At 41.8% G+C, this 26,494-nt stretch overlaps 2 protein-coding genes across 4 annotated transcripts in view; one reads left to right on the top strand and one right to left on the bottom strand.

Annotated features, from left to right (window-relative positions):
- larp4b (La ribonucleoprotein 4B) overlaps nucleotides 1-16,228 on the bottom strand; it is a 40,941-nt gene extending 24,713 nt beyond the window's left edge. The window contains exons 1-2 of one of the 3 annotated variants that reach the window (XM_051069783.1): nucleotides 15,556-16,228; nucleotides 9,992-10,125 (exon numbers count right to left, since the gene is read on the bottom strand). In XM_051069783.1, coding sequence (XP_050925740.1) covers nucleotides 9,992-10,072 — 81 coding nt within the window. In that variant the 5' untranslated portion in view covers nucleotides 10,073-10,125; nucleotides 15,556-16,228. The remainder of the gene's footprint in view (nucleotides 1-9,991; nucleotides 10,126-15,555) is intronic. The other 2 variants (XM_018678871.2, XM_018678872.2) reach the window with 2 other exon arrangements.
- A 2,492-nt stretch (nucleotides 16,229-18,720) lies between these two features.
- Nucleotides 18,721-26,184, top strand: gtpbp4 (GTP binding protein 4). Its single transcript, XM_018678864.2, has 17 exons — nucleotides 18,721-18,862; nucleotides 19,800-19,970; nucleotides 20,059-20,162; nucleotides 20,253-20,389; nucleotides 20,836-20,936; nucleotides 21,025-21,117; nucleotides 21,208-21,399; nucleotides 22,025-22,090; nucleotides 22,177-22,266; nucleotides 22,360-22,470; nucleotides 22,562-22,639; nucleotides 23,418-23,469; nucleotides 23,548-23,648; nucleotides 23,749-23,946; nucleotides 25,033-25,098; nucleotides 25,265-25,411; nucleotides 25,519-26,184. Exons 1-17 carry the CDS (start codon nucleotides 18,815-18,817, stop codon nucleotides 25,669-25,671), a joined length of 1,908 nt encoding a protein of 635 aa, XP_018534380.1. The 5' UTR covers nucleotides 18,721-18,814; the 3' UTR covers nucleotides 25,672-26,184.
- Nucleotides 26,185-26,494: the final 310 nt, after the last annotated feature.

Here is a 26,494-nt window from a genome sequence, read left to right as displayed (position 1 = left end):
CTTTATCCTGTTAAACTTGATGACATAATTGCAGATGAGCCAGGAAACCAGACAGAAGAAACCCTACAACACTACTGTGACTTGAGATGACAGCTGAGAAAACCGTTATTGCAAAATTCTCTAAAACAAAACTGAAAGTTTAATAATGTCAACGCGAGTCACTTCCTCTCTGCTACGCAAATTGTCAAATACAAGAGGAGAGAAATGACATTTGAATGACAGTTTCACTTTAACTGAATCTTTGCACGAGTAAATAAAGTTGGTGTTGATGAATTTTCTGACTCCCGCAGCAACAATCCTTCAACAGGCGCTCATCGATCAATGTCGTACCACGGAGTCCAACAACATACTCACAGGATCAAAGCAGCAGTTCAGCACGCATGTCTCACAGGCTAACAGACTGTAACCCAGAGCCGTGGTCAGAGCCAGCGTTTCATTGAAGTCCTGAGGCATAGCGGGCCAGGCGCCTCCTGTCGGCGCTGGTATAAGACTCCACTGCATCCAATCCATGCTTGACACACATAAACAGAGTCTAAGTATCTCCACAGGCAAAGGGAGAAGAGGAAGACCATGCATAGAGCATTGTACGCTCCTTCAAGAGAAGCCACCACCACCGCTGCTGCCGCCACACCTCTCTCCGTCAAATCACAGCCACTCTCCGATCCGATCCGAGCTGCTGGGTTGATTCGACAAATCTGATGACAGCGCCGAGGCTTCCTGCTGCCCCCGGTGGGGCTAAGGCTGACGTTGCAGAAGCTGACTGGCCGTCTCGCTCCTGTTAGGCATCCGTCTCTGCTGCTGCTTTTGCTTTGTCGCTGTTGCACTGAGTCATTCTCCGGGGCTGTGCAAAAGGAGGAGGGGGGGAGGGGGGGGTGTTGAGTCGCACACCTGAGCTCAAATGAAGCCTGCTCCGGCAGATCCACGTGCTAGAATCAACCCCGAGGCGTCGCTCAAATTAAATCAGCCCTCTTGAGCCTCGGTTTTAATAGATTATTCTGCTAACGAGCCGAGTTGCTGAGGCAAAAGAGAAGCTGGGAAAACCTGCTTCTCATTCAAGGAGCAGCAAAGTTGAAAGAAAAGAAAGAATGAGTGATAGATAGACAGATAGAAAGGAAAAAGAGAGATAAGCCTCACTTGATGCAGGTTTACCAGCGAGAGACGGCGTCCCTGGGTCGTATTTCACAAACGCTGCACTACGAAATCATCCAGGATGTGTCTGGCCAGACAGACACACACCCCCCACCCCCAAGTCTGGGCTAATAATCCAGCCTCGCACTAATGTAAAACTCCCACTCCTGTCCGAGCCGGCTGCCATAGAAACCTGCGGCTGACATCACCGGATGTGTACGTTGTGGGCACCGCCTGACCTTTCAGAATTTTAAAATGTTCCCTTTCCTTCCACAGGGGAGGAGGAGGAGGGAAAGGTTAGCCGCTTCCCTGATTGAGGGTGTATTTTTGGGGAGGGAGACGAGAGGATGTGATTCATCATGAACCGCGGACAGAGACGAGTTATTGTTGGTGTCACCGGAGGGCAGCCGGCGTAGCGCTGAGGTTTTATTGCTGTGTGATGGTGAGGCGAGCTCGCAGACAGAAAGACAAGAAGACAGCAGACGTGCAGGAGTCCTTCAGGAGGGGGGAGAAATAAAAACAGCTGAATTCAGGCTTATCTGTCCGTCTGCAGGCCTGAGGCTCGTCTTGCCTGCCTGACGGAGCTGGAGGAGACGGAGGGCCAGATGAGGGCCGAGCAACTGCATCACAGCTACTGTAAAATGCTTCATCCTGGTCACTGATAACTACAGAGCTGGGTTAATGTGACACCAGCACAACGGGTTCAAGGTGATGGAGTATTTCCAGTTCAGTTTTTCTCTATATAACATAGCATTCAAACCTAGTGTCTGTTTTTTATGATTTATTCAGACTCAAAGTTTGGGCTCGAGCTGGACCCTTTCACTCTACCTTGCTAGCTACTGACCTACCAACCTTGACAAAAAGCAACGGGACCACAAAAAAGATGGCAAGCACTGGCAACGTCAACGCAAATCCACACACACAATTTAAGTTGTCAAAGTTACTGCAGCTTCTGTGCTGACTGAAATGGCCTGAGCAGCACACAGTAAACTTCCTTTGTCTTCATTTGAGCAGATTTTTATTTGGCAACGTGAGGCTGAACGAATTAAGTGAAATGAGGTGGAAGTTCAGGCGACTGGAAGCAGAGCTGGGCGATAATTTATTGTTCATCAGCTTTCTGTAGAAAAATGTACTCAACCAATAGACAGGCTGTCGTCGAAAACTCAACAAAATCAGTTCTCACAGTCTTTGTTTTACATATTTGACTTCAGTCTCTTGAGCGCTGCCTGAACAGAGACAGGGGGATTTGTGGTCGAGATGGCAAAGACAGCAGCCTTCATTGCCTTGATGCTAGCTATTACTAATAGTGGGGAGCCGACCGGTCACCGAGCTGTAAACAGGGTGAAAATGAGCATGTTTAGCTGGGTGTAATGTTTCCATCGCTGCCAATAAATACATGACTACTACAGAGTCATCTGACCAGTAGCATAGGGCTAGAAACTGGGCGAAGAGTCAATTTTCCTGGGAACGAATGCTGATTGTACCAAAGACAAAAGCCAGATGTTAGTGAGGGTTTTTTGTCTCGGGTATCATTTCCTATCTTCAGGGTTTCTGAGATGCACTTCACCAGACTAAAAACTTTAAATCATTTAAAATATTTTTTAATTCTCACAGTAATAAACCTCGCCCGAGGCACCAAGTCTGACTTCCAACCCCTCAAATCTTTCACACAATCTGTGCAGTAAATTATTAAACTGATGTGTGGTGTGAATTTGCACTTACAGCTGCTAAAACTGTCCAGAATGTCAAGTTGTTGAACCTCAGTCTGAACCAACATTGGCAGGGAAGAAGCTCAACTATTTTTTAAGACAATTACAAATATCTTCAGAGTATTTGTAGTTACCTCTGGTTTTCTGTTTCTTTCTATGGCTGCAAATGCTTTTTACCTAAACTGAGGTGGAGGATCTGATCCCAGAGCGAGTCCTCCTTTCCTCCTCTCGTCCATCACTGATTCGATTTTACGTGCACGGCTATAAATAGGTCATGTTCAATTTCTGTTTTCTTTTTTCTGTTTCTGACACATATGTGCGAGGCATATGGTGCATCACTCCGTCTGTGTGTGTGTGTGAATAAGGAATGAGGCTGAAAACACAAGGGTTTGGTAGCCGCCACATGGCTCGTGTTACTGTGGAACCAGTTTGATCTGGGACGAAACAAGATTTTGATCATTTAGATAAAAGAAGTTACTGTTATAAAACAACTGTGAAGTTTCTTCCAGTTAAATGTGGGTTAAAGTTTCATATTTACTTCCTCTGGTCTCAACACGGTTTAGTTTGCACATTTTGGAAGTCCTCTTAACCAGTGGTGGGTGGAGTGAACGCAAACTTCAGTGGCAGACGTCCCACCCTGGATTATTTTATTTCAGGGAAATTTGGAGCGTTATTTCATCCCCTGGCCGATAACTTAGCATGACATGCTTGGTGTGTATGGATTCCTTAGGTTGTCTTTCATATGATGATCATTTAAACCTTAACAATGAGCCTGCTACACCCTCTGACAGACGGTATGTCATCCCACCGGCGGGACCTGGAAAAGAAAGCCGACAATCTGTTACTACTACTGAGGTGGGTTTGATCTTCCGTCATGTTCTTGAACTCTAGTCAACTGAAGGGGGGGGTCGTAGAGGGGGGTGGGGCCACACCTCTGTTCACCTGCAGTGCTGCTGCTGTAATTGGCTCGTAGGCTAATGATCATCTCTCGTGGCTGGATGATGCCTGTCTGAGCTCAGCTGAATTTATTCAGAGATAAATGAAAGTAACGAGAAGCATGTAGCCAGATATAACGATGTAAGAGTACAGATATTTTTATCACAAATTTACTCCAGTGAGAGTAAAAGTATTCTGCAAAATTACTCAAGTGCTTGTAAGAGAATAAATGTAACTGCTCTTCACAGGTTTCAAGACTTGGCAGCAGCTTTACATTTAAAGAACCTGGGCCGAGGCACAGCCTCTGCAAACACCTCTTGTGCATTTTATGACTTTTTAAAATCGGAAACCGACTTTGCTCAAGAGCCCTGACATCCTGTGTTCAACCCTGGAGGCGATATTTTGGCTCCCTGACCACTCTTCCCACCACTAATCCCGGCTTGTAATGAGACCTACAGCCTGAAGCATTAGCCCACTGGACTCCATCAAGGACGGGGGTGGAGGGAGGGGAGGAGTTGCCCCTTCCTTTTTTCGCTGCCAATCTTCTTTCCAATCTCGAGCATGTGTAAATGAGAGTGGAAAAAGACAGCGGGCTCTTTCCATTTCCTAATTTTGGAGCTCACAGGGAAAAATAACTTTCTCTTCGCCTGAAGGCCATCCGCTCGCTTCTTTACCCATTTCCTCAGTTCCACATTCTTTCCTATTTGAAGAGGTTGATTGAAACCCATCGGGGAGGAAACATGACGACACATCCCCGAATTTGCTTTGTGACAGACGTAGGGTTCGCTTTTCTCGACTCAATTCCCCAGGTTTCCTTTGTGTTCGAAGCGGCAGCCATGCTTCACCACGCTGAGGGAATTACAAACTCTGCTAAAGAAAGAAAGTTTCCAAGATGAAGAAGCGTGATCTCTGATCCAAAGAAGAATGATTTAAGACATTTGGAGGCTGCACTAAATCACATAACGGAGACCAAAACGGGGAGTGATCTGGAGGCTGAACGCTGCCCTCTTCAAGCTGCAGCACTGCTGCCAAATACTGCAAAAGTAAACCAGATTTTCAATCCAAACCGAGAGCCCTGTGACGCCACCAGCCACCCAGACACCACGCCAGAGCAGTGGTAGAAACACCAGCATGACACACAGCTGGGGGAGGAATGAGAAACTTATGTTTTTAATTTAGCTCAGACAGCTACTACAACTCACCACCCACCTTCAACAAAAGAGAACTCTGAAGGAAAGCTGGTTAGGTAGGAGGGCGAGTTTACGCTTCGCAGCCAGAATTCAGCGGTATTTGGCCAGAGGCTGGTGCAATACCCCACACCCTGGTGACCACATTTAGCCCCGGCAAGTCTTCGCAGAAGTGTCACATGTGGTACCATCAATCAAAACCTGCAGGGCTCAGTAGCACCACTGGGAGAATTCATAAAGCTTATACCAGACTTGAAAATGAAATTGTGGAGTCTGGTCTGTGGGGATATAACGCAGCATTACCCACACAGGCAGGAAAACACACAGCATCAATACTGCTGCCTTCTAGCAGCATACATTGAACTCTCGAACTCGCGTTTGTTTTTTACTTCCTGTATTTACAGGGAAGAATATTCTCTTCCCAGAAATGCCATCACTTCATATGTCAGAATTTACAATTTGAAAAACTTTTTTTATTTTTGTTTGTATGCTCAAAGGTTTTCAATAAACAGTAAATATCTTCTCAAATACACAGCGGCTGTCGTCCAGATTGGCCGGTTGGTTGTCAGTTAATTAAAGGAGGAGTATGTAGGATTTAGGGGAATCTATCGGCAGAAATATTCATAATAATGTTTTCATTAGTAAAAAAGTAACTTTCCATAAGCAACAGTGGGACAAAAATTTTCAGCCGACTACTTTTTCACAGTTTGAAGTCACGTCACTGTCGCTTTTTATAAGTTTTAACTATAATCTCAAACTGGATGAAGGATTTTTGTCATCCAATGTCTGGATCTCCAGTAATCAGAGGGAGAAAGTTGAGCACACAGCTGCTCTCTCTGCCCAAAAGTGCCATAAGTTTTTACTGATTTTAATCACTTGGTGTGTTTGTTTTGGAGAAGAGGACGCCTCTGTGGATAATTCACCTGCCAGTAAAAAAAAAAAAACCTCCTGAACGATGAACGCTGAAGGAATCCTAGGCTAAAAACAAGCTGAGCTAACATTAGCGGCAGCTCAGCTAACAGCCAAAGAGCACCAGAAAAAACACTGAATTCTAACATGAAACTACTTTATTAAGTGTCTTAATTATCAGGCCTATTTGTTTTGGAGAGGAGGAAACCTCTGAGGATAATTCAGCTGCCAGTAAAAACGCAGAACTCTGAACCTACAAATGAAACGCAATGCCTTGACGAGTTAGCTATGGGCTGGCTGTAGGTGGCTGGGATTGACTTAAAATTAACACACTTAACACGTACTCAACTAAACTAGTTCTTCTTGTTTCTAATTTCTGAGAGACGGAGAGAGAGGGAGAAGGAAAAACAGACGATGCTGCTGTGTTTTAATGCAGCTGAATTCACCATACAGTTGTTTTTATTTACATATTCCTCTGTTTCTGCTGTTTTACTTGAGTGAAATATGATCACGGCTCACAAATAAGATACTGTGTTGACTAGCGGTCACTGCCACAGAGTTGTGCTGCAGAGTGATGACAGAAGAAGTTAAGAGGCACAGAGGGGTGTCTCATTCAAGTGCAGCCACAAAGCATCTAAAAGAGCTGCGAACATGGAGTCGGCACGCTCGTAAAACGTCGCCGAAACAACTCTGAACTATATTAGAAATGTGGCTGCTGGAGAACAAACTCAATACACAGAAAAAACACCTCGTTTTCTTCTAAAACCTGCTCCTGCTGACCCACTTACACCACCTCAGCTCCTGGGGACGAAGCACAGCGATGACTGATGACCGCAGCCAGATATTGTTTGTTTCTGCGTGATGGATGATGACAGGCAGAGCGCTAAACTATCGGCTCGGGAGGGAACACGGGTCCTGATGCAACCTCCCTAAAAATAGTTTCCAAAATATGAGTTGCGGCAACTCTGCTGGATGTTTCCTCTCTGTTACTACGATGGAAACTATTGACTTGGGCTTTAGTTATGACAAATGTCTGATTAACACCCGCTGTGACCTTTTTACAACTCCAGACACACCCGTCACAAACAGAGATGATGGACTGATGTTAAAGATGCTTCACATGCTGCACGTTCATTCTCAGCCACTACAGACCCGAGCAGTCATGGAAAGTAAGCAAGTACATCTACTCAAGCTCTGTACAACCTTTAGGTTCTTGCACTTTACTTCCTTCCTTATACTTCGTCTCTGCCTCAGAAATATTGTACTTTTTACTTTTTTTTAAGCTTTAGTTTCTTCACAAATTCAGATTAAAACAAAATAAAAACAGAAAATAAATCATAATGTATTCAGCAGCTGTTGTTTTCTTTGCTTTTTAGGTCAGGATTCCTTCACTGTTCATCGTTCAGGAGGTTTCTCCTCCTCCTCCAGAACAAACAGACCAGGTGATCGAAACAGGTAAAACTAAAAATCATTATTTCTCTGTGGCTTGTGCAGACACAGGACGTCAGGAGGAGCTGTTAGCTCAGCTTGTTCCTCTGATAACTTAAGATCCAGATGCCCGATGATTAAAATCCTTCATCTGGTTAATGGTTGTAGTTGTAATGTTATAAAAAGTGGCAGTGACGTAACCTGAAACAGTAATCAAGTAGTTGGCTGGAAATGTTTTAATGTCCGGCCGTCCTCCTGACAGAAAAAAAAACTTAACCAACTGACAACCTATAAAAATGTAAAACATTCTCTTACTACACACACACAGCTTCACAGACAACCCGCAATTAAGTTTGGCAGCTACCCTCGTATTAAGAGGGGAAAACACACTAATAAAGGTGGAGACAAAGTGTTGGTGCTCTGCTCTGTTAGGAGCTAATTCTACGTCTGAGGAGGAAATTTATGTGTTTTGAATTTTTCTTAAAGTGGCAGGTACGTGTGAAACCAAAACAGCTTTAACCTCGACTAAACTTTACCGGTCGCTACAGGATGAAAGAGTCTCTTCAAATTTCTGTACAATTTGCTCCTTTAGAGCTGCAACAATCAGATTAATCAGTTAGTGTGTTCGTGGTTATTTTACAGAGACTGCTCTAAATGATTAATCAAGCAATATTTCCAAACATTTGATGGTTAAAGCTTCGCAAATGTGAGGATTTGCTGCTTTTGTCTGGCTTTAAATCACTCTAAATTGAATAAAATAATCCCTAGTTCCAGTTAGATGAACCAATTCATTCTCAAATGTGACAGTTAGAACCTTTTCTCTGTTTTGTATCATTGCAAATTAAATATTTCATTTTATAACTTGAACAATTTATAGAGAAAATACTAATAAATAGTTAAATCAGTTGTAGCTTCAAAATAAAATCAGACTGTATTGTCAGACAAGCCACAATTCAACTAGAAAACTGAACGAGGGATAGAAGCATAAAAAGACAGGAAGTGAGTCGACACCAAGACGTAGGAGCAGCTCAAACAACAACATCCACACCCATGCTGTAACTAAGTGCCATGTCCCAGCAAACTTTCTGGCACGGCCTCAGTTTATCTGTTTGTTTAGCAGACAGTATCATGACATTGTGGGAATCAAACCCCAAACTGCTGCTGCTGCTGCTGCTCTCAGGACATACCGCTCTGTTTCGTGCTCCAGCCGGGAACAAAATGTCACGCCTTCTGATCAATAGGGCCTCTACCGGCTCGTGAAAAGACAGAATTTCTTAAAAAACAGGTCATGGTTATTTAGTTACAAGAGTTGTGTCCTGTTTCTTTTACTGCTCTATTAAACATAATCAGTGTGGGAAATCAACTCCAGTCAAAAGCAGGCTGATGCCGTCTATGACTTAAGGTGAAGACTTCTATAAAAATCAAGCTCACAAGTAAAATAAATGTTATTTTGCTTTAAATTCAAACGTATTACAGCCATGTTAACATCTGCTTTAACAAGATACACATCACTATTAAATGCCCGGTGATGAGGGAACTGAAACTTTCTCTTATGTTCCACTCTGAGCAGCAGATGTAACATGCAAAACAAAAACACAATAAGAGCCGGGTGAGTTTCATTCTCAAAATTCATACACAGTTTGAAAAGAAAGGGTAAATATGAGACCTCAAACACCCAGATGATTAAAACACAATAAAGCTGAATGCTTATTTCCACTGTGGTCTTTAACTGACAAAACTTTCAACAAACCCACTAATATACTTCTAGTACTTACTGTTACTACAAGCTGACAACTACTGTTGACAACGAGAGAAAAGCTGGCACAGGTCTGCTTAAGTTACTGCAGAGTTTGCTTACATTTGCATGTAAACTTCTAGGCTTCAAAATACTGACCACTGAACATCTGCTGAAGCTTGAGCACAGTCAACAGTATAATCTCCAGCTACAAGTTAAACTACTCAATTCAGTCTGCAGGTAATCCACTGTTATGTTATATGTGTGTATACAAGCTCTACCCACATTATGGAGAGGATTCCTACAGAGATAGACCTTATTATTAAAGAGTAGGATCCCTTTTCTTTAACCGGAAACATCACAATATATCACTACCAGACTCCACTGAGAAAAATAGTAATTTTACAGAGCAGCATACGGGAGTTGCTGCCTCGATCTGTTAGTTAGTTTGTTATTTTGTGGTACTTCAGCGGTGGTATTCCAGCAGCTCCTGTGTTCTGCTCAGTAATTCCTGTTTTTATCAATGGAGTCTGGTAGTAGATATACTGTCTGGTTAAGCAAAAAAGGATCTTCCTCTTTAATAAAAAGCTCCATCTCTGTAGGAATCCTCTCATAATGTTGTCAGACAATTAATCGAGACTAATTAAGAAAATAAAAAAGAATCAAAGCTGTTGCAGCATTAATTTAATATGACAGTAGTGGCTGTGCAATCATTTGCAAATTTATTAATTTGTCTGTGACATGAAAAAGACGTTTGTGCTGCCAACAACAGAGGGAATAATTCACTATAATCTTATTCTTATGTGCGGCCATATCATTTGACTGTTTCAGAGATAGAAGAGTGTTAATGTACAAAAAAGGCAGGATCTTAAGTTTAATACATGAAGCTGTGTGGACGTTAAGGGGAGAAAATAAAAGCAGGAAAACTGAAAAATGTGTCAGTCTTATGTAAAACTCACCAAATGAGAGTTCTCTTTTGCCTCTTGCACTTGCTGCACCTGTGGTTCAGCTACAACTTTCGTGTCCTGGTCAGAAGTCATGAGCCGTCTGCTTCTTGGCTCCTCAGGGAGAAGTCTCTGCGTCACCAAGTAAGCTACGGGGGGTCAGAGGGGACAAACAAGTTAGGACTCAAGAAGAACGGTTGTTTATCACATTAAAACCGTGGCATAAGATCAGTTCTAACACGTGTAAGGTGGAGAGAGAGGGGGCAGTGTACGATAGTTACCTTATAAAAGCCTGGAAAGTACAGGTTGAGTAAAAATATTGTTTTAAAATATAAATGTGGCTTGTTTCAGTGCCAGTTTTTTTAGAATAACATACAGTGTAGCTGCAGATATTTAATTTAAAACCTGCTGATTTGTTTTTAACCCTCTGGTTAATTTAGCTCTTTTTAAACTATCCTTACTCCACTTACACAACCTCCTTATAGTTTTTAATGCAGGACTTTTACTTGTAACAAAGTATTTTTATAGAATTTTTATTTAAGTAAAGGACTGGCTGCACCATGCAAACTAACTATTAACTACTAACTATTTTGTGTTGTTTCGCTATTTCTAAATGCACATAAAGTGGAAAAATGTAAGAAATAAGACATTAATACAGTCTATTTGTGTCAATACTATAAAATTATACAGTGTAAAAGTTTGTCACTGCATGATGTGTAAATAAAGTTATAAAATCTCTATCTTTTTGCACATTTAAGCTTCTGAAAGAGGTGATAAATATATTTGGTTGAACCGTCTAAATTAATGTTGCAGTTCTTGCCAAAACACAGATATAAAACTGAATAAGACGACATCTCAAACTGATGCGATGACAAAAATGTGGGGAAAAACAATCAGCTCTCGCCAACACACGGGTCTGATTCAACGTGCCAAACTACAGCGAGAGAGAAGGGACACGAGTTTAAAGGATGGATCTCTAGACAGACTCGTACATTTGGTCAGACAGGTTTAACAGAGTTTAAAACCCACGATGGGAACAACCAAACAAACAGCCTCAAATCACACAACACAGCTGAACAAAATAACTGACACTGAGTTAGATATCAAATTCCAACGAGAAACACAGAGCTTGTGTTTTTGTTTTTACCAATGTTCATTTAAAAACATCTGAGTGTTATTGTGTAATTATTTTCTACATGACTTAATGTGTCAAAAATCTGTTGTGCTTCCTGTTGCCTGAGGATATTGTTCACTGGTTTACAGTAAATGAGCTTCTTGTAAAGTCACGTGAGCTCAGAGCATGGTACACCAGGTAACACCAAGTGAAAATAAAAATAAGGAGAAAATGTTAATGAGCAATGTTGAAAAGACAGACACAATAAACAGTAAAAGTTTGAGTGTTAGCCAAACAAATTCAGCTTTTTTGAATCTGAGTTCGACCTGTTTTTCTTTCTGAGGTCTACTTTCTGTTCAACCAATTAATTCACAATTCACTTGATTTAGCTCTGAGCTCTTCTACAAAAGCCTTTCTTCTTAGAAAGTTAGTGAGAGTTTGAAAGAGCGTGAGTAGAAACACAACGAGGCTGTAAAGGTGGACTGGTGAGTAGATGGGTTTTCATGTTAACGTCCCCGACAACCTCTGTAGTCTCATTTAGACACTCGTTAGCAACCGCCTTTTTTAAGACACGTAAAAGCTTCAAACATCAGGAGTGGGGGATTTACTGACCCATTTTATGTCGGAGAATAAAACCTGAAAATGTCTTGAGCTTGTGTTAAAACCACAGACCTTATTTCAGACATTTAACCAGAAACACACTGACTCTGGGATGAGGGAACCAGGGATGCTAACATGCTAACTTCCAGGTTTTAAGACTCATTCCTGCAGTTCTCTATGACAAATGTCCATCAGCACTGTAAGGAATAGAGCTGCAATGACTTACTGACTGATCAGAAAAATAATCACAACTAGTTTAAGTTAATTGATTGTTAATGTAACTTTTTAAGCAAAAACACCTGAAGAAATCACTGGTTGCAGCTTCTCACTTATAAAAACTGCTGATTTTGATTTTGATTTGATCTTTTATGTTATTAATTAATTAATATTTGTTCTTGTTAAACCGTCAGTCAGACAAAATAAGTGAGAAGTCTCTGTTTCTGTCCATCCGGACTAAAACAGCTCTGGAGTTTTCAAACTAAAACGAGGGACAGCAGTGTTTTCAAAACTCTTTCATCTTAGGGGCTCGAAAATTCCGGAACTGTGCAGACACCAGACGTAACCATAGCAACTGTGATGCTGTAGCCTCAGTTTCATTTACGTTTAGTCCATCAGTTAATTTATACAACTGAGAATCAACCTCCAGGTTTCTGTCAGAGCTGCAACAAGTAGTCAATCAGCTGATCAATCACTAATCATCAATGTTATTTTTAATGCTAAAAAAAAGCTACTTTCAGCCTCTTTTCTCTGTTTTATGTATTAAAGTAAATACTTTTGAAGTTTGGACAGTTGTTGAGACAAAATAAAACATTCGAGGACGTCACCTTGGACAAGCTGGGATGGAAAATTCACCATTTTCTGACATTTTATAGACAAACAAATAATCGATACGATAATCAACAGATTAATCGATGATGAAAGTGATCATTAGCTGCAGCCCTATTCTCTATCATGATGGAAACATTTTCTTTTTTTTAAATGTTCTATCAATGGGCGACACATGTTGCTGCGCTGGTGTGAATCAGCTTTTCACCATCATTATTTCTTTCCTCGAGGCTGCTGTTTCAGCTCCGGCGTTCCTATTGGTTAACCGCCTCTGCTACATGTTACACATTAACGGAGGAAAAAATGGGAGGAGGAGGAGGAGGATGCCGGTGAGTCGGACCATCACTGGAAGCACCTTCTTTCCTGTCCTGCTGTGAGCAGTGATAATCCTCCCCAACAATCGGCCGCCTGTCCCTGACACAGACCCTCGCTGTGTTTGCATACAAAGCAGAAAAAGAATGGCATGGCTGTAAAGCTGGTGACCTTTGATCCACATACTGATTCCCATACACAGCATGTGTGTGTGTGTGTGTGTGATGCTGTTGTGATGAATGGAGCTAAACACAACTCTCCATCAATTCTACTCAGCTATCAAAACAGCTGTTGTGTGATAAACTTCACTGACCGGTCGACTTGAAACCTGTTCGACCGACTGAACTGAACATTTAACTTTAGTGTTTCCAGCCACTCCAGGCTGAAATGATGCATTCAATAAAAAGTAATATGCAGATTATTTTTATGATTTAACAACTGTGTCTGTAAAACAAATATTTTTGTTTGGCTTGATGTGACGTCCACAAAAGTCTTCTTTTATCTGACAAGCACCAAAAATATTGTTTACAACAAAGAAAGGTAGAATATCGTCACTATTTTTGCTTTTGAAACAATCAATCATCAGAATTGCTACAGATTGCTTTACTGTCATTAAACTACTCCCTTCAGCGCAAATTCACTTGCTGATTAAAGGCGTTTGAGTAATTTAAAAGTAACTTTTGTCGACTTTCAGGACATCCTGTTTTGGGTGTGAAACTGTGTAATCTTGATGGTTAGTTTCCAGTTTGTTTGTTTTTTAAACTTACTGAGGAATTAAATGCATCTCCATTAGTCAGAGAAAATCCTACACTTTTGTGGTTTTCAATCAACCCTTTGATTGGTTTGAAAGAGCAATATTTTGGAGATCCACAACTTTAACCAGAGTAGAACAAATATTACATTAAGACTGGATGATAAAATGATCTAAATGATTATTCCAGTAACAGAAATTCCCACAATAACGATGAGTGTGATGAGTATGAGAGTGAGGGTCAACCCTCTGCACAATCACCCTATTAAGCTACAGCTAAAATGCTAGGTAGGTGGCAAAAGAAGGAGTCGAAACAAACAAACAAAACACAACAAATACATAAAAACAAGCAACTACAAGGAGAGTCAAACATTGCACACAATGAAGAAACTGTGGCCACTGTGTGATATGCAGGCGACCTGTGTGGATGAACACAGGACACACAACAAACCTCTTCCTCCATTTGGAGAAAGGTTAAGTTTCCATGTGATGGAGAAAAGAGGAGCCACAGTCTGTGCTCCCTCACTTCAACACCAGACCATAAACAAAACTCTCGTGGTGACGATACTACGAAAAAGCCAGCACAGTCGCTTGTGTCTGCCTTTTCCAGTAATTCGCACGCCTGATAAGAGCTCAGAAAGCGTTTATTTTAGTGGCACATAAAACTAAACACAACTGTCAGCAGCAGTGTGCAGGAGCCAAAAACTAATTATGTTTATGTTAAGACGTAAATGTCACCCCATGTTGGTCACTGATTCAGGAGTAAATGACTGTTTAGATCCATAATAATCCTGTCATTTATGTGTTTAAGGTTCAATCAAAAAGTAAACAAACACAACAGAAAGGTGCATTTTTCAGTTTTCTTGTAAACAAACCAGTTGTGTTTGCATTCACCACAACACTGTGTGCATCCTCAAGGACTAACACACAAGTAGAGTGTTTCCTCCCTCATTAATGGTTTTAAATGTAAATTATGATAATTAATCAATGGAGGAAAGGCCTGCTACACTGTGATTTTTAGCTGTTTAAGTCCACACCTTTAAACAAACACTTTATCTACACTACAGCCTGATAAGTTATGCACAAAATGACTGTACTGCAAATGACCAGGTCTTGATATTTATATAATCCAGGGCAGAGGGTAATCATATGACTCCTGACGAGGTTAGCACTGCAGTTTGACCCGGTACAGCCCATAAACCAGAGGCGGCTGACCCCGGTCACAGTTGGTGCCATTTCCGCTACAGAGTCAATCATAACGTCTAGACGAGGCCTGGACCAAAACACACGCCTTGATTCCACCCCTGCACAATCACAGGAGGTGATTTACAACCATAATGCTACTCCGTTGTTCCGAAATAACCCCGAGGGCCAACCCCACCGGTGAAAAATGCAACAGCGGGCCAAGGAGGTTATTTTTAGTCGGTGGGTTACCGCTGGTGGAGGATGGTCACCAGGCATCCTGCACGCCCCCCCGGTGGGAGGGTTGAACCAGTGTTTATCTCCGTCCAGACCGGCTACAGCAGCCCCGTTTGGCTCCACTTTACCAGCCAAAACGCTGCAACTTCTGCTCCAGACGCAATGCAGGCGTATTTAGTAGCTGACACAGCCGAGAAAGACCGCAGCTCACACATGCCATGCCCATGCCAAGGGCCATATGTGAGGGGCTAAGTGAGAGCCAAGCACAGGCTGGATGTGGGTGATAAATTAGCCAAAAAAGAGGAGCTGTAAACACGTCGTTAGGTTGTGTCATAAAGTTGACACAAGCTGGAAAGTAGCAGCCATGTCTAGTTAGCTGGCTTACAGCAGCATCCAGTGAAAGATGGCGACCTCCGGCGTGATTTCGCGGATTCCCCAACACCCCCCTCATCGTTTTCAATCCGGCTAATGTAGAGTCAGCAAAGCAAGCTATCGGAGTCTGGCTTTTACAGAGCGGCGACGTGACAGCGTCTACCTGTGTGTTTGTTGCTTACTCACCTGTCACCTCTCACTGCGGGGCAATGCAAATACTTTGGTGGCGGCGGTGGCAGCTGGTGGTGGCGCTGGACTGAGGCCTTGAACTGGCTTCCAGGCTAAATACGCAGGGTATTAGCTAGCAAGCTATATCGAGCACGCTAGCTAGAAACAACCGGCTTACCGCTCTAAACCTCGCCGCAAATAGTCTTCAGATGTCAGGGGAAACAGCCACGGCCAGTAGCAGTGCGATGACAAAACGACGCCCCTCCAAAAATATGTTTACAAAGAAAAAATAAAAAAATAAAACGGGCTCCCCCCGACCAGCACTGCAAGCTAGCTAAGACTTAGCTAGGTGGCTAGCTAGCTAGCTTGCCTATCAACTTCGTGCAGTCGGGCTCGATAAATCTGGCGCCTGGGATTTCAAAGCGAAGTCCTCACGGTCGACAGCGGCGCTCTACCGGAGAGGGGGGAGTCAGAGAAGCAAACCAAGAAGCCCTGGCTGAAACCGAGGAACAAACGTTGCTCGCCTCAAAGGTTCCGATCGATCAAACACTCGTTAGCGCTAAAGACGAGAGGAGGTTTCGGAATGGAGAAGTCGCTGTTTCCTTTCCCTTTCGTGTGCAGCACAAAGATCGTCTACAAAGGGATGATGACTCACTCAGAAAAAAATAGCGCATTTCAGACACACACTATTTTATACATTTTTAATGAATAATTTAATGCAAACGAGTCTTTCTTCAAATGTTAAAACACTTTCCATGTATTTTTATTTTTTGTCTTTATACCAGATGCATGTATGTTCAGCATCAAAGACCAAATTTAACCCAAACAAACAAAATTATCCTACTGGTCAGAAATAGATTTGTTTATTTGTTCTATGATACTGTACAGTATCATTTTCATAATTATTTTTCTTGGCCAATGTACTGTTCAGGTGTTTGATTTAATGAATGTGGCTGTATGAACAGCCAAAGGATCATAACACACTTTAATGTAGCAGTAAAAACAACATTTAACATCTATAACTAGTCTGTAACAGATAATGAATGACTGACAATACAACTGTAATCACATGAATGACTAGAAAAAAATATGTTTTTTTTTTTTTCAAATAATTAATTTATTAATTGTTAATTTGTATCTGCTGATGAAGAATATATGTGATGCAGCTGAAAGCTCTGGGACAAGCGTTGTAAGTTGTTCTAGTGTTATAATTGGATTTTTTGTTTGTTTGTTTGTTTCGGTCAAACTACTATTTTACTAAGCTTTAAGCTCAACTCACAAGACGTTTCAAACCCTCCTGTGAGTGATTTTTACCTGTGATTCATTAAATGTTTTATAATACACCATAATGATTTCCTCATTTCTGGATTTCTGTATCATTAAATACATATGTGTGTTATTGTTTAATCAGTGTGGATGGATTAGGAGACAACAGAACCTTTGGCACAAACATATAAAAGGCCCCCCACCCCATCTTTCTGTGGTCTTTATGCATCTTTTTGGAATCATTTTGCATAATTTTCTGATTATTTTCTGTCTCTTTCTTGTCATCTTGAGTCTTGTGGTCAAGTTATGTCTTTGTTGGTTTTTTGCATCTCTTTGTGATTATACTGAGTAGAATTTCACATCTTGTTTTGGTCTTTTTGCATCTCCTTCTATTCGTTTTGCACCTCGTTCTGGTAATCACGTGTGGCATCATCATGTATTTACACCTTTTGCATCATTTTTTTAAAAGTCTAAACTATTGTCATTTTGTGTGTCTCTCTTTTTCAGTAACATTTTGCAGGTGAAGCCCAGGGGTCCACTTGTAGACCTGTTCAGTAATCCATCTATGCTCATCACCTGTTTAAACACTACTTGGAAACAACATTAATAACCATAAATGTCCTTCTAAGTGTTGTTGTAGGGGACAGGGGTGAGAGTGGGGTTGTACAAGATACAAATTTAACTCAGAAAATGGATATTAAACATCACAATCATGTTTCAACGGAGTGAGACCTCGTCGTATTTTTCCTCTCTCTGGTGCAGCACTGAACCCGGAGCTGTCACACAGGGCTCGAACTCCCGCCCCTCCCATCACTCCCCCTCCCCCGCGCTCACAGCGGGCCGTCCTGATTGGTCGAGACTGGCAGTGGGCGCACGCGGACCCACTCGTGATCAGGGAGAGTGGGTGTGGCCTAGAGAAATCGGCGGCCGTTGATTGGCTGTTTCTTCACCCTGGATGACAACAAATATGGAGGAGGTTTTTTTTTTGGTTTTTTTGGTTTGTTTGTTTTAATTTTTTATTTCTTTTTCGATTGGTTTTTATTGTTTTAGTCGTTTTTTCTGTTTTTTATAGTTTGGGTTTAGTTCAGTCTTGTAATCAGGAGGTAACTTAACATAAATAATCACGACAATTATTTATCATATCCTGAATTAAACAACAAAAATACGTAGAAAATTATAATAGAGACAATAAATACCTAAAAAAGAAAGGAAGGAAAAAGGAAAAATGACCATAGGCATGATTTTATGCAGTCTGCAATGGTTCTGCACTGAAGTACAGTTTTGAAGTATTTGTACTTTAAATGAGTACTACCTGACTGTTGTAATTACTATTTGCTTTTCAGACTTTTCTACTTTAAAAACATATGTGAAAATCGTAAATACAATCCATTTTCAAAGATTAAACCAGTGGGAAAATGTGTGTCTAATTCAGGCTCCTTGTCATGTTTCAGACATTAATGAGTTGTTGTCAGTTTGACCAAAAAAAGACTAATTTCCTCTGTAAAATTCTAGATGGTTTTATTTTAGAAAATGTTTTCAGGTCCAGAGATCAAACTTATTATTACAACAATATTTCACAATAAAGAAATAAATAAAACAAAATGTAAATAAATCAATACAAATTTGTGTCAGAGTTTTGTTTTAGTAATTAATTACACCATGATCCCGGGCTGAGAACCACTCACAAAATCAAAGAGCTTGGTCTTTATATAACACATAAGTTTAATATTTAAGTTCCAATGGTAAAGAAAAAAATATTATTATTATTATTTTTTTTAAGCATAACGTTACACTAATAGAAAAACAGTGTAAAGAGTTTACTGTAATGCTATGTTTATGTCCAATTTCACATCCAGATCACATCAGACCAGGTCCAGGTCCGGACTGACTCCAGGGGGCGCTGTGTAGAAAAAAACTCACTAAAGCGTTCTCTGCGCCGTTTCCGGTCGTGACGTAACACGGAGCGTTCCTTTCCCCGTGCCGTCAGCGGACCCCAACGTGTCCCGACAAAATGGCACTTTATAATTTCAAGAAGATTATGGTGGTTCCCACCGCAAAGGTGAGTTTTATTTCGTGACTTTGTCTTTTTAAAGCTGCTGTTGTTTTATCGGCGTCGTTCTTCGTCCTTTTAGAGACGGTAGAAGATAGAAACACGGTGCGATCCTGTCGGGAAGGAAAACACGTGTTGTGCTGCTGTAAAGAGACAACAGCAGGTTTCCGTCTAAATATATCCACCATCTTCAATCTTGGTTCAAACTTTTCTTAGCAGAAAAAGGCAGAGGAAACGGCCAACTGCATTTAGAGTCTGATAAGTTTTCGTGTACAAACAAATTAGACGATTAAAAGGTCTTTCTTCTATAAATAGCTGCTGACATAGTTGACATGAGACCGCACCAAACTGGGTTCGAAAATCTAAGACTTTGAGACTCGCGTTTTTCTTGCAATGACACAAGATTATTAAATGCGGCATACATTACATACACCCAGCGGCAAACATTAAATAAAAAATAGTGCTCGTGTTGCTCACCCGTTACCTCAGGTGTCAGTCCATTTAAATACCGTTTAGCGGCTTCGAGTCGTGAGGACCAAGTCATATAATGTGAGCTCTCTCTCGAGAAAAACAACTGCTATCTGCATTGCTCTTGTGCCGAATTGACGAGAAGACGTGGTTTATTTGTTGACTTCATACAAAACGTCGTTATAAGGTGGCTGTTGTTTCTTATAGGCAATTATATATTAAACTGACTGACTTGTTAATGAAGTCCGGCAGCACTCTCCAAGAAAACAGTTTAGATGAGATTCTGTTGAGGGGAAATGTAGGAAAATTACATGTTTTTGTCAGGAAATATCAATAATAGGGTAGTAACATTTGCACAATAATTAGAAAAATATAAAATCCAATGCTTCGCTAAAAATACAGTAAACTAGCTAAAAAGAAACGTCCTCTTCACTCCACCAAAACCCTGACCTGGACACTCTTCCTCTCCTCCCTGCAGGATTTCATCGACATCACTTTATCCAAAACTCAAAGGAAGACGCCGACGGTGATACACAAGCATTACCAGATCCACCGTATCCGACACTTTTACATGCGAAAGGTGAAGTTTACCCAGCAGAACTACCACGACCGCCTCACGCAGATCCTCACCGACTTCCCCAAGCTCGACGTAAGTCAAAACACTCCTGTATAATTTTAAATAATTATAATTTCTGAGGAGGTTTTTTCGTAATATTGTTTTATTTTTGTCTCCCCAGGACATCCATCCGTTCTACGCTGATCTGATGAACGTGCTGTACGACAAAGACCATTACAAACTGGCCTTAGGACAGATCAACATCGCCAAGAATCTGATCGATAAGTGAGTTTGTGGCCTTGCATATTGTTGCTTAGTGCTGTCATTGAGAGAGGCCTGAACAAGAGAATAAACACATGTTTTTTACCCCTGCAGCGTTGCCAAAGACTACGTGCGTCTGATGAAATATGGAGATTCTCTGTATCGGTGTAAACAGCTGAAGAGAGCTGCTCTCGGTCGAATGTGCACCATCCTGAAAAGGCAGAAGTCGAGTCTGGAGTATCTGGAGCAAGGTAAGAGAAAGACTGACGTTACAGAGGTGTGTGCAGGAAGTAAAAGTATCAAACTGGTCAAATTTAAACATAAACAGAGGAAGATCCTTTCTATATCACTACATATCAGTACCAGACTCCATTGACAAAAACAGGAATTTTACGGAGGTGAACACAGCAGCTGCTGGAACACCACTGCCTTACTGTGTGGTACTTTTAGTCATGTAAAGTATCTGATTACTTCTTCCACCACTGAAAGTCACACAGTAACACACACACACACTAACAGATGGAGGCAGTGGTATTCCAGCAGCTCCTGTGTTCTGCTCAGTAAAATTCCTGTTTTTGTCAATGGAGTCTGGTACTGATATATAGCAGATTTTTTTCTGCTTTAATACTTTCATCTGTCTTTTTTGTCTTTGTACGTAAAAGAAAAAACTGATCTCTCCGTTGTTAATCTTCAACAGTGCGTCAGCATCTGTCCCGTTTGCCGACCATCGACCCCAACACCAGGACTCTGCTTCTGTGCGGTTACCCCAACGTCGGCAAGTCCAGTTTCATCAACAAGGTAAACGACGCCGTGCGATACGCTACGACACAGTTTCATCTCCTTGATTCTCCTTCACATGATGTAAATGGTTGTTGTTGTTCGTCAGGTGACCAGAGCAGATGTTGATGTGCAGCCTTACGCTTTCACCACCAAGTCTCTGTTTGTGGGTCACATGGACTACAGATACCTGCGCTGGCAGGTGAGACGCCGCAGCTCTTCCTGGTTACACAGATGTGTTTTTGTGATACAGTTGAACAGATAAATACCGTGTACATGTATCTGTCTGTAGGTGGTGGACACCCCCGGTATCCTGGACCACCCCCTGGAGGAGAGGAACACCATCGAGATGCAGGCCATCACGGCTCTGGCTCACCTGCGAGCGGCGGTTCTTTACGTCATGGACATTTCTGAGCAGTGCGGTCACACCCTGCAGGAGCAGCTGGAGCTGTTCAACAGCATCCGACCGCTGTTCGCCAACAAGGTCAGAGGATCACCTGTGATGGTCAGATAATGACGTCTGTTCCTGGAAGTGGTGAAACATTCGTACTGTTTTTATCACTTCCTCAAACATTTCTCATCACTCACTGTCCTTCAGGTTTTATCAGTTTACAATTCTGTTTCTTCAGAGTTGGTTTTTATTGAGGTATTATGTGAATTCTTGGCCTGTTTCATGAGCGAAGGAGAAAGAAATCATAATGTGAGGTGGAAGAGGTGGAACTGAAATTGAAAGCAGCGGACGAGTATGTGACGAATCAGGGAAGGAAACGTCGTGACACAATCAGGAAGTGAACGTGGAGGTTTCTAACAGTCTCCCCAGAGTTTTCAACACAAGCCTCAGTGAAAGAACAAATTCCTGGCTCTTCTGAAACGTTTGAAAACAGACGTCACATAATCACTTGTTTTTTCATATTAAGGCAAAAAAGTCCCTGAAAGCGATAAAATCATAGCTAGTTGTTACTCAGCCCTAGAACTAAACATGATGACAGATTCAGAGTTTGGGGACTGAGGAAGCAGTTAGTGAAAGTATTGTGCACATTCAGCAGGTGGCTTCAAGGATAAATAAGGGTGAAATGTCGTATGTAACGCTGGTGTCTCGCTCTCTGCAGCCGCTCATCATCGTGGCCAACAAATGTGACGTAAAGAAGATCAACGAGCTGTCGGAGGAGAATCAGGTGAGGCTCGTTTTGATCACAGGTGTTACAGGGTTACCTTGACGTCACGGCTTCATCCTTGATCGCTGTCTTTTTGCTGTGGTCAGAAAATCTTTGCAGACCTCTCTGCCCAGGGAATCTCTGTGACGGAGACCAGCACCCTGACCGAGGAGGGAGTCATGCAGGTTAAAACCGAGGTGAGATGTCGGGGCGGGGGGAAATCGAGCCGTTGTGTTTTTTGCTGTTAGCGAGCGAGTTGTGATTCACACTCCTGTGTGTGTGTCTCCCAGGCTTGTGACTGGCTCCTCGCCCATCGTGTCGACACCAAGATGAAGGGCAAGAAGGTCCATGATGTTCTCAACCGGCTCCACCTGGCCATGCCCGCCAAGAGAGACGATAAGGTAGAGTCCTGCAGCTCCTCAGTTCACCCACTGTTTTTCTAAGTGTTGTCTGATATTTATTAAGTCTTTGTCTTTCCTTTGTCTTCTCCAGGAGAGGCCTCCGTTCATCCCAGAGGGAGCCTTGATGCGCAAGAAAGCGATGGAGGTGGACGCACCCAAACGCAAACTGGTACGTCAGTGTTGAAGAAATCTGGCTCTTATTTCCCCAGGTTTTTGGATATAAATGATCAGGAGTTATTGATCTACAAAGGCTTGAATCTGTTCATTATTTGCTGTTATTGTGTGGTACTTTAATATAGCTATATATCAATACCAAACTCCATTGACAAAAACAGGAATTTTACCGGAGCTGCTGGAACACCACTGCCTCCATCTGTTTGTGTTATTGTGTGGTATTTTTACTTATGTAAAGTATCTGATTACTTCTTCCACCACTGAAAGTCACACAGTAACACAGACACACTAACAGATGGAGGCAGTGGTATTCCAGCAGCTCCTGTGTTCTGCTCAGTAAAATCCCTGTTTTTGTCAATGGAGCCTGGTACTGATATACAGAGATGCTTCTGGATCTTCCTCTTTAATAAAAGCTCTGTCTCTGTAGGAATCCTGTCATAATGTTGTCAGACACTGATAATAACAATCTGAGCCTGGTGTAAAGTAGCTAACTACATTTACTGAAGTACAATATGTTAGTACAGTTTTGAAGTACTTGTTGTATATTCTCACTCCAGTACACGTCAGGCTTTTTCTCTGCTATATTTACTTTATATTATATATTTAACGAGCCATTCTGCATAATGAGTTCTTTTACTTTTTCTACTAAGTATATTTTGATATGAATACTGTTGTATTTTACTGTGAATGCAGGACTTTTATTTTATTCCTTGAGTAAAAGATCAGAGTACTTCCTCCACCGGTAATAAAACATCTTATTGTTCGTCTCACAGGAGAAAGATCTGGAGATGGAGCTGGGTGACGACTACGTTCTGGATCTGCAGAGTAAGAAGAGTTTTAGTTCCAATAATCAAGCTGCCACTGTTTGATTTGTTGTACTGATGTTTCCTTTGTGTTTTAAAGAATACTGGGACCTGATGAACGAGGACGAGAGGCACGATAAGATCCCTGAGGTCTGGGAGGGACACAACATCGCAGATTACATCGATCCTGACATCATGAAGGTGCGTCTCTGCTCTCCACAGTTAATGTGGAAATTTCCCTTTCTGGTGTGTTTTAACCACCAGACTGACGGAGTGCTGTTTTCCCCCTCGTCACCCGCAGAAACTGGAGGAGCTGGAGAACGAGGAGGAGCTGAAGGAGCGAGCCGGAGAGTACGACTCGGACGACGAGAGCGAGGACGAGGAGATGCAGGAGATCCGCGTCCTGGCCAAACAGATCCGCGAGAAGAAGCAGCTCATGGTCGCCAAGTCGAAGGAGAAGGACGTGCACGGGCCTCGCATGCCCAGGACCACCACCAAGGTGAGAGGGGACGTTTAAAAACTCTGAACCACTTCATGACCGACTCTCACAGATTACCTGAGTAAATCAAGGTTAAATACAAAGACGACTTCTACCTCTTCCTCTGAAGTTTAAAGTAAAACACAAGACAGATTTGATCATCTGTTCATTTTAATTTGAAAAGCCCCTTTGTTTGGCTACGCTGAGGTGGAGACTTTTACCCATGATGCCTCTGTTTTCTAGATTTTCTAGGTGCTGTTTCTCCATTTGCATTAAACCCTTTACCTCAGCTGTGATGCTGCTTTTGTTTGATTAAATTACTCGTTTGCCTTTTGTAACAGGAGCTTACATTTGACTAAGAATCATCACTGGATGTGTGTTGTTGTATCTTGGTTAGTGTAGCAAAGGGACGGAAAATTTTTGGTCAATTTCTGGAAACTTTCCATAGGAATTAATGGGATTTAACTGGGAATTTGGGGTCATTTATACAAAGTGTATATACACATATATAAACATGTTGTTTTGTCATAAGGAAATGCACATTTTTAGTGTGATTTCTTTGTGAGTAAAACTTTAATCAATTCTTTAATTGAACAAAAAAACTTTAAAGTTGAGTAAAATGAAGCTAGCTAGCTGCTGTGGTAACACGTCTTTATTTATTTATTGCTCATTAAACTTTAACACCACAGGTCAAGTAGTGCGTCTGTGAGAGTGTGATGGTAGAAAATTCAGCTGAATTTATATTAAATCTGGTTTAACTGAGATTATACTGAAAGATGTTTTTTTATATTTAAGTTCCCTGTTACAGACGAACCTGCAGTTTTACAAATTTCCAGTTTATTCCTGTGGAAAGTAACTGAATGTGTTTATTGTCTTAATGTCAGGAAACCTTGATGTTTATATCACCACACTTCTGCACTACGAATCTCCCAGGAGACTGTGTGAATGTCAGGAAGTGAGAATAATACGTCATGAATGTGTGTGAAATAACAGAGGTTATTAACCATGTCCTCGCCCTGCTCTGGTTACACACTCTGTCCTCACATCCTCACAACACTTTTACTAAACCACAATGTGTGTGTGTGTGTGTGTGTGTGTTATGTACAGGTTGAAAGGAAGAAGCTAGAGAAGGAGATGAGCGACCTCGGCCTGGACATGAACGACAAGGACGAGGTAAGTTCCTCCTTCAGCCCAGAACCTGCAGGATGCACTGACTCTTCTTCACTGAATCTTCACAGTCTCTGTGACGTCTGTGTGAATGTCTGAAACCTGGCATGTGCAGAAACACTCGCAGACAAGAGAGGAACTGATTCGTAAACGTTTTCTTCTTGTGTTTCAGAGCCACTACGCCCAGCAGGCCCGACGGTCCCGCAGCGTCGCCAAGAAACGTAAGCGTGAAGCTTCTTCAGCCCCTCCCACCTCCAAAACCCGCAGCCAGAGCGCCTCCCGTCCGCCACGAGACCAGTCCGGTTTGAGAGATCCTAAGGTACGTGACGCCGGCTTTACTCAGAGGCTTCTGGTTCCAACTTGTGTGTCACATGCACAGAGACGCTCGTATGAAAGTTGTGAAAGTTTATTTGTTTTGTTTCTCAGATGGCAAAGAAGGCAAAGAAGATGATGAAGAACTCCCAGAAAGGCATGAACCGCCAGGGCAAGAAGGGAGAGTCCGACAGACACGTGTTTGACCTGAAACCCAAACACCTCCTGGCCGGGAAGAGGAAGTCAGGCACCACCGACCGCAGATAAAACTGCTTTCTCTGGACTGTTCAGACCTCTGCACCCTTTTTGTCTGTGTGGAGATGTGTCTTTATCCTGTACGTTTTCCCCAGCAGTGAAGAGAACATCAAATATCTTCCCTGGTATTTAGTATAAAATAAAGCTGCTGGGGAAAATGCACCAGCCCATTTAAATGATTAGTAATTATAATGATAGTGTCTTTTATTCGTCAGCTCTCTTGAGTTTTTGCTCACAAAATTAAAACATGCAGAAAACAACTATATGGAAAAGCAGAGACTGAAGAACTTGGACCCTGGTTCACAGTGAATGTGTGAGATATTATTCAGCTGATAAACTGATTTGTACACAGTTTCACCAGTTTTTCTCTTGGCAGTCGCGTCAAGTGAACTTTCTGCCTTCCAGTTTGTTTGTGGCTCAGGAAATGTTGGGTTTACTTTGGATAAAGTGATGATTCCTTTACAAGCCTCAACTTCAGAAATATTCATTAACAAGGAAGCTAAATAAATATACACCTGAACTAAATGCTGCAGTCAGGGTTAGTGTGCTTTATCTTGAAAAAAACATAGTCTTGCCTTACCTTGCTGTATGTCTTCACTTTACCACACCTGTATAGAGCTGGAAATGTTGGTTATAATAATTATGGAAGCTGCAAAGTTTACATTTCTTTCCAAACTCTGATCATATTTGAACAATTTGTCCATTTTTCTTTCCCTCTGTCATATACACACCTGGTGAAATACGACTTGACATGTTTTCAGAGCCGTCAATTTCAGCTCTTTGATTCGGCATGTATTTTATTATTATTAATAAGCGCCTGTCGTAGTAATATAAT

Source organism: Lates calcarifer, linkage group LG4 (assembly GCF_001640805.2).
Source record: "Lates calcarifer isolate ASB-BC8 linkage group LG4, TLL_Latcal_v3, whole genome shotgun sequence".
Taxonomy (NCBI): Eukaryota; Metazoa; Chordata; class Actinopteri; family Centropomidae; genus Lates; species Lates calcarifer.
This window is presented reverse-complemented; position numbering and strand designations above follow the sequence as displayed.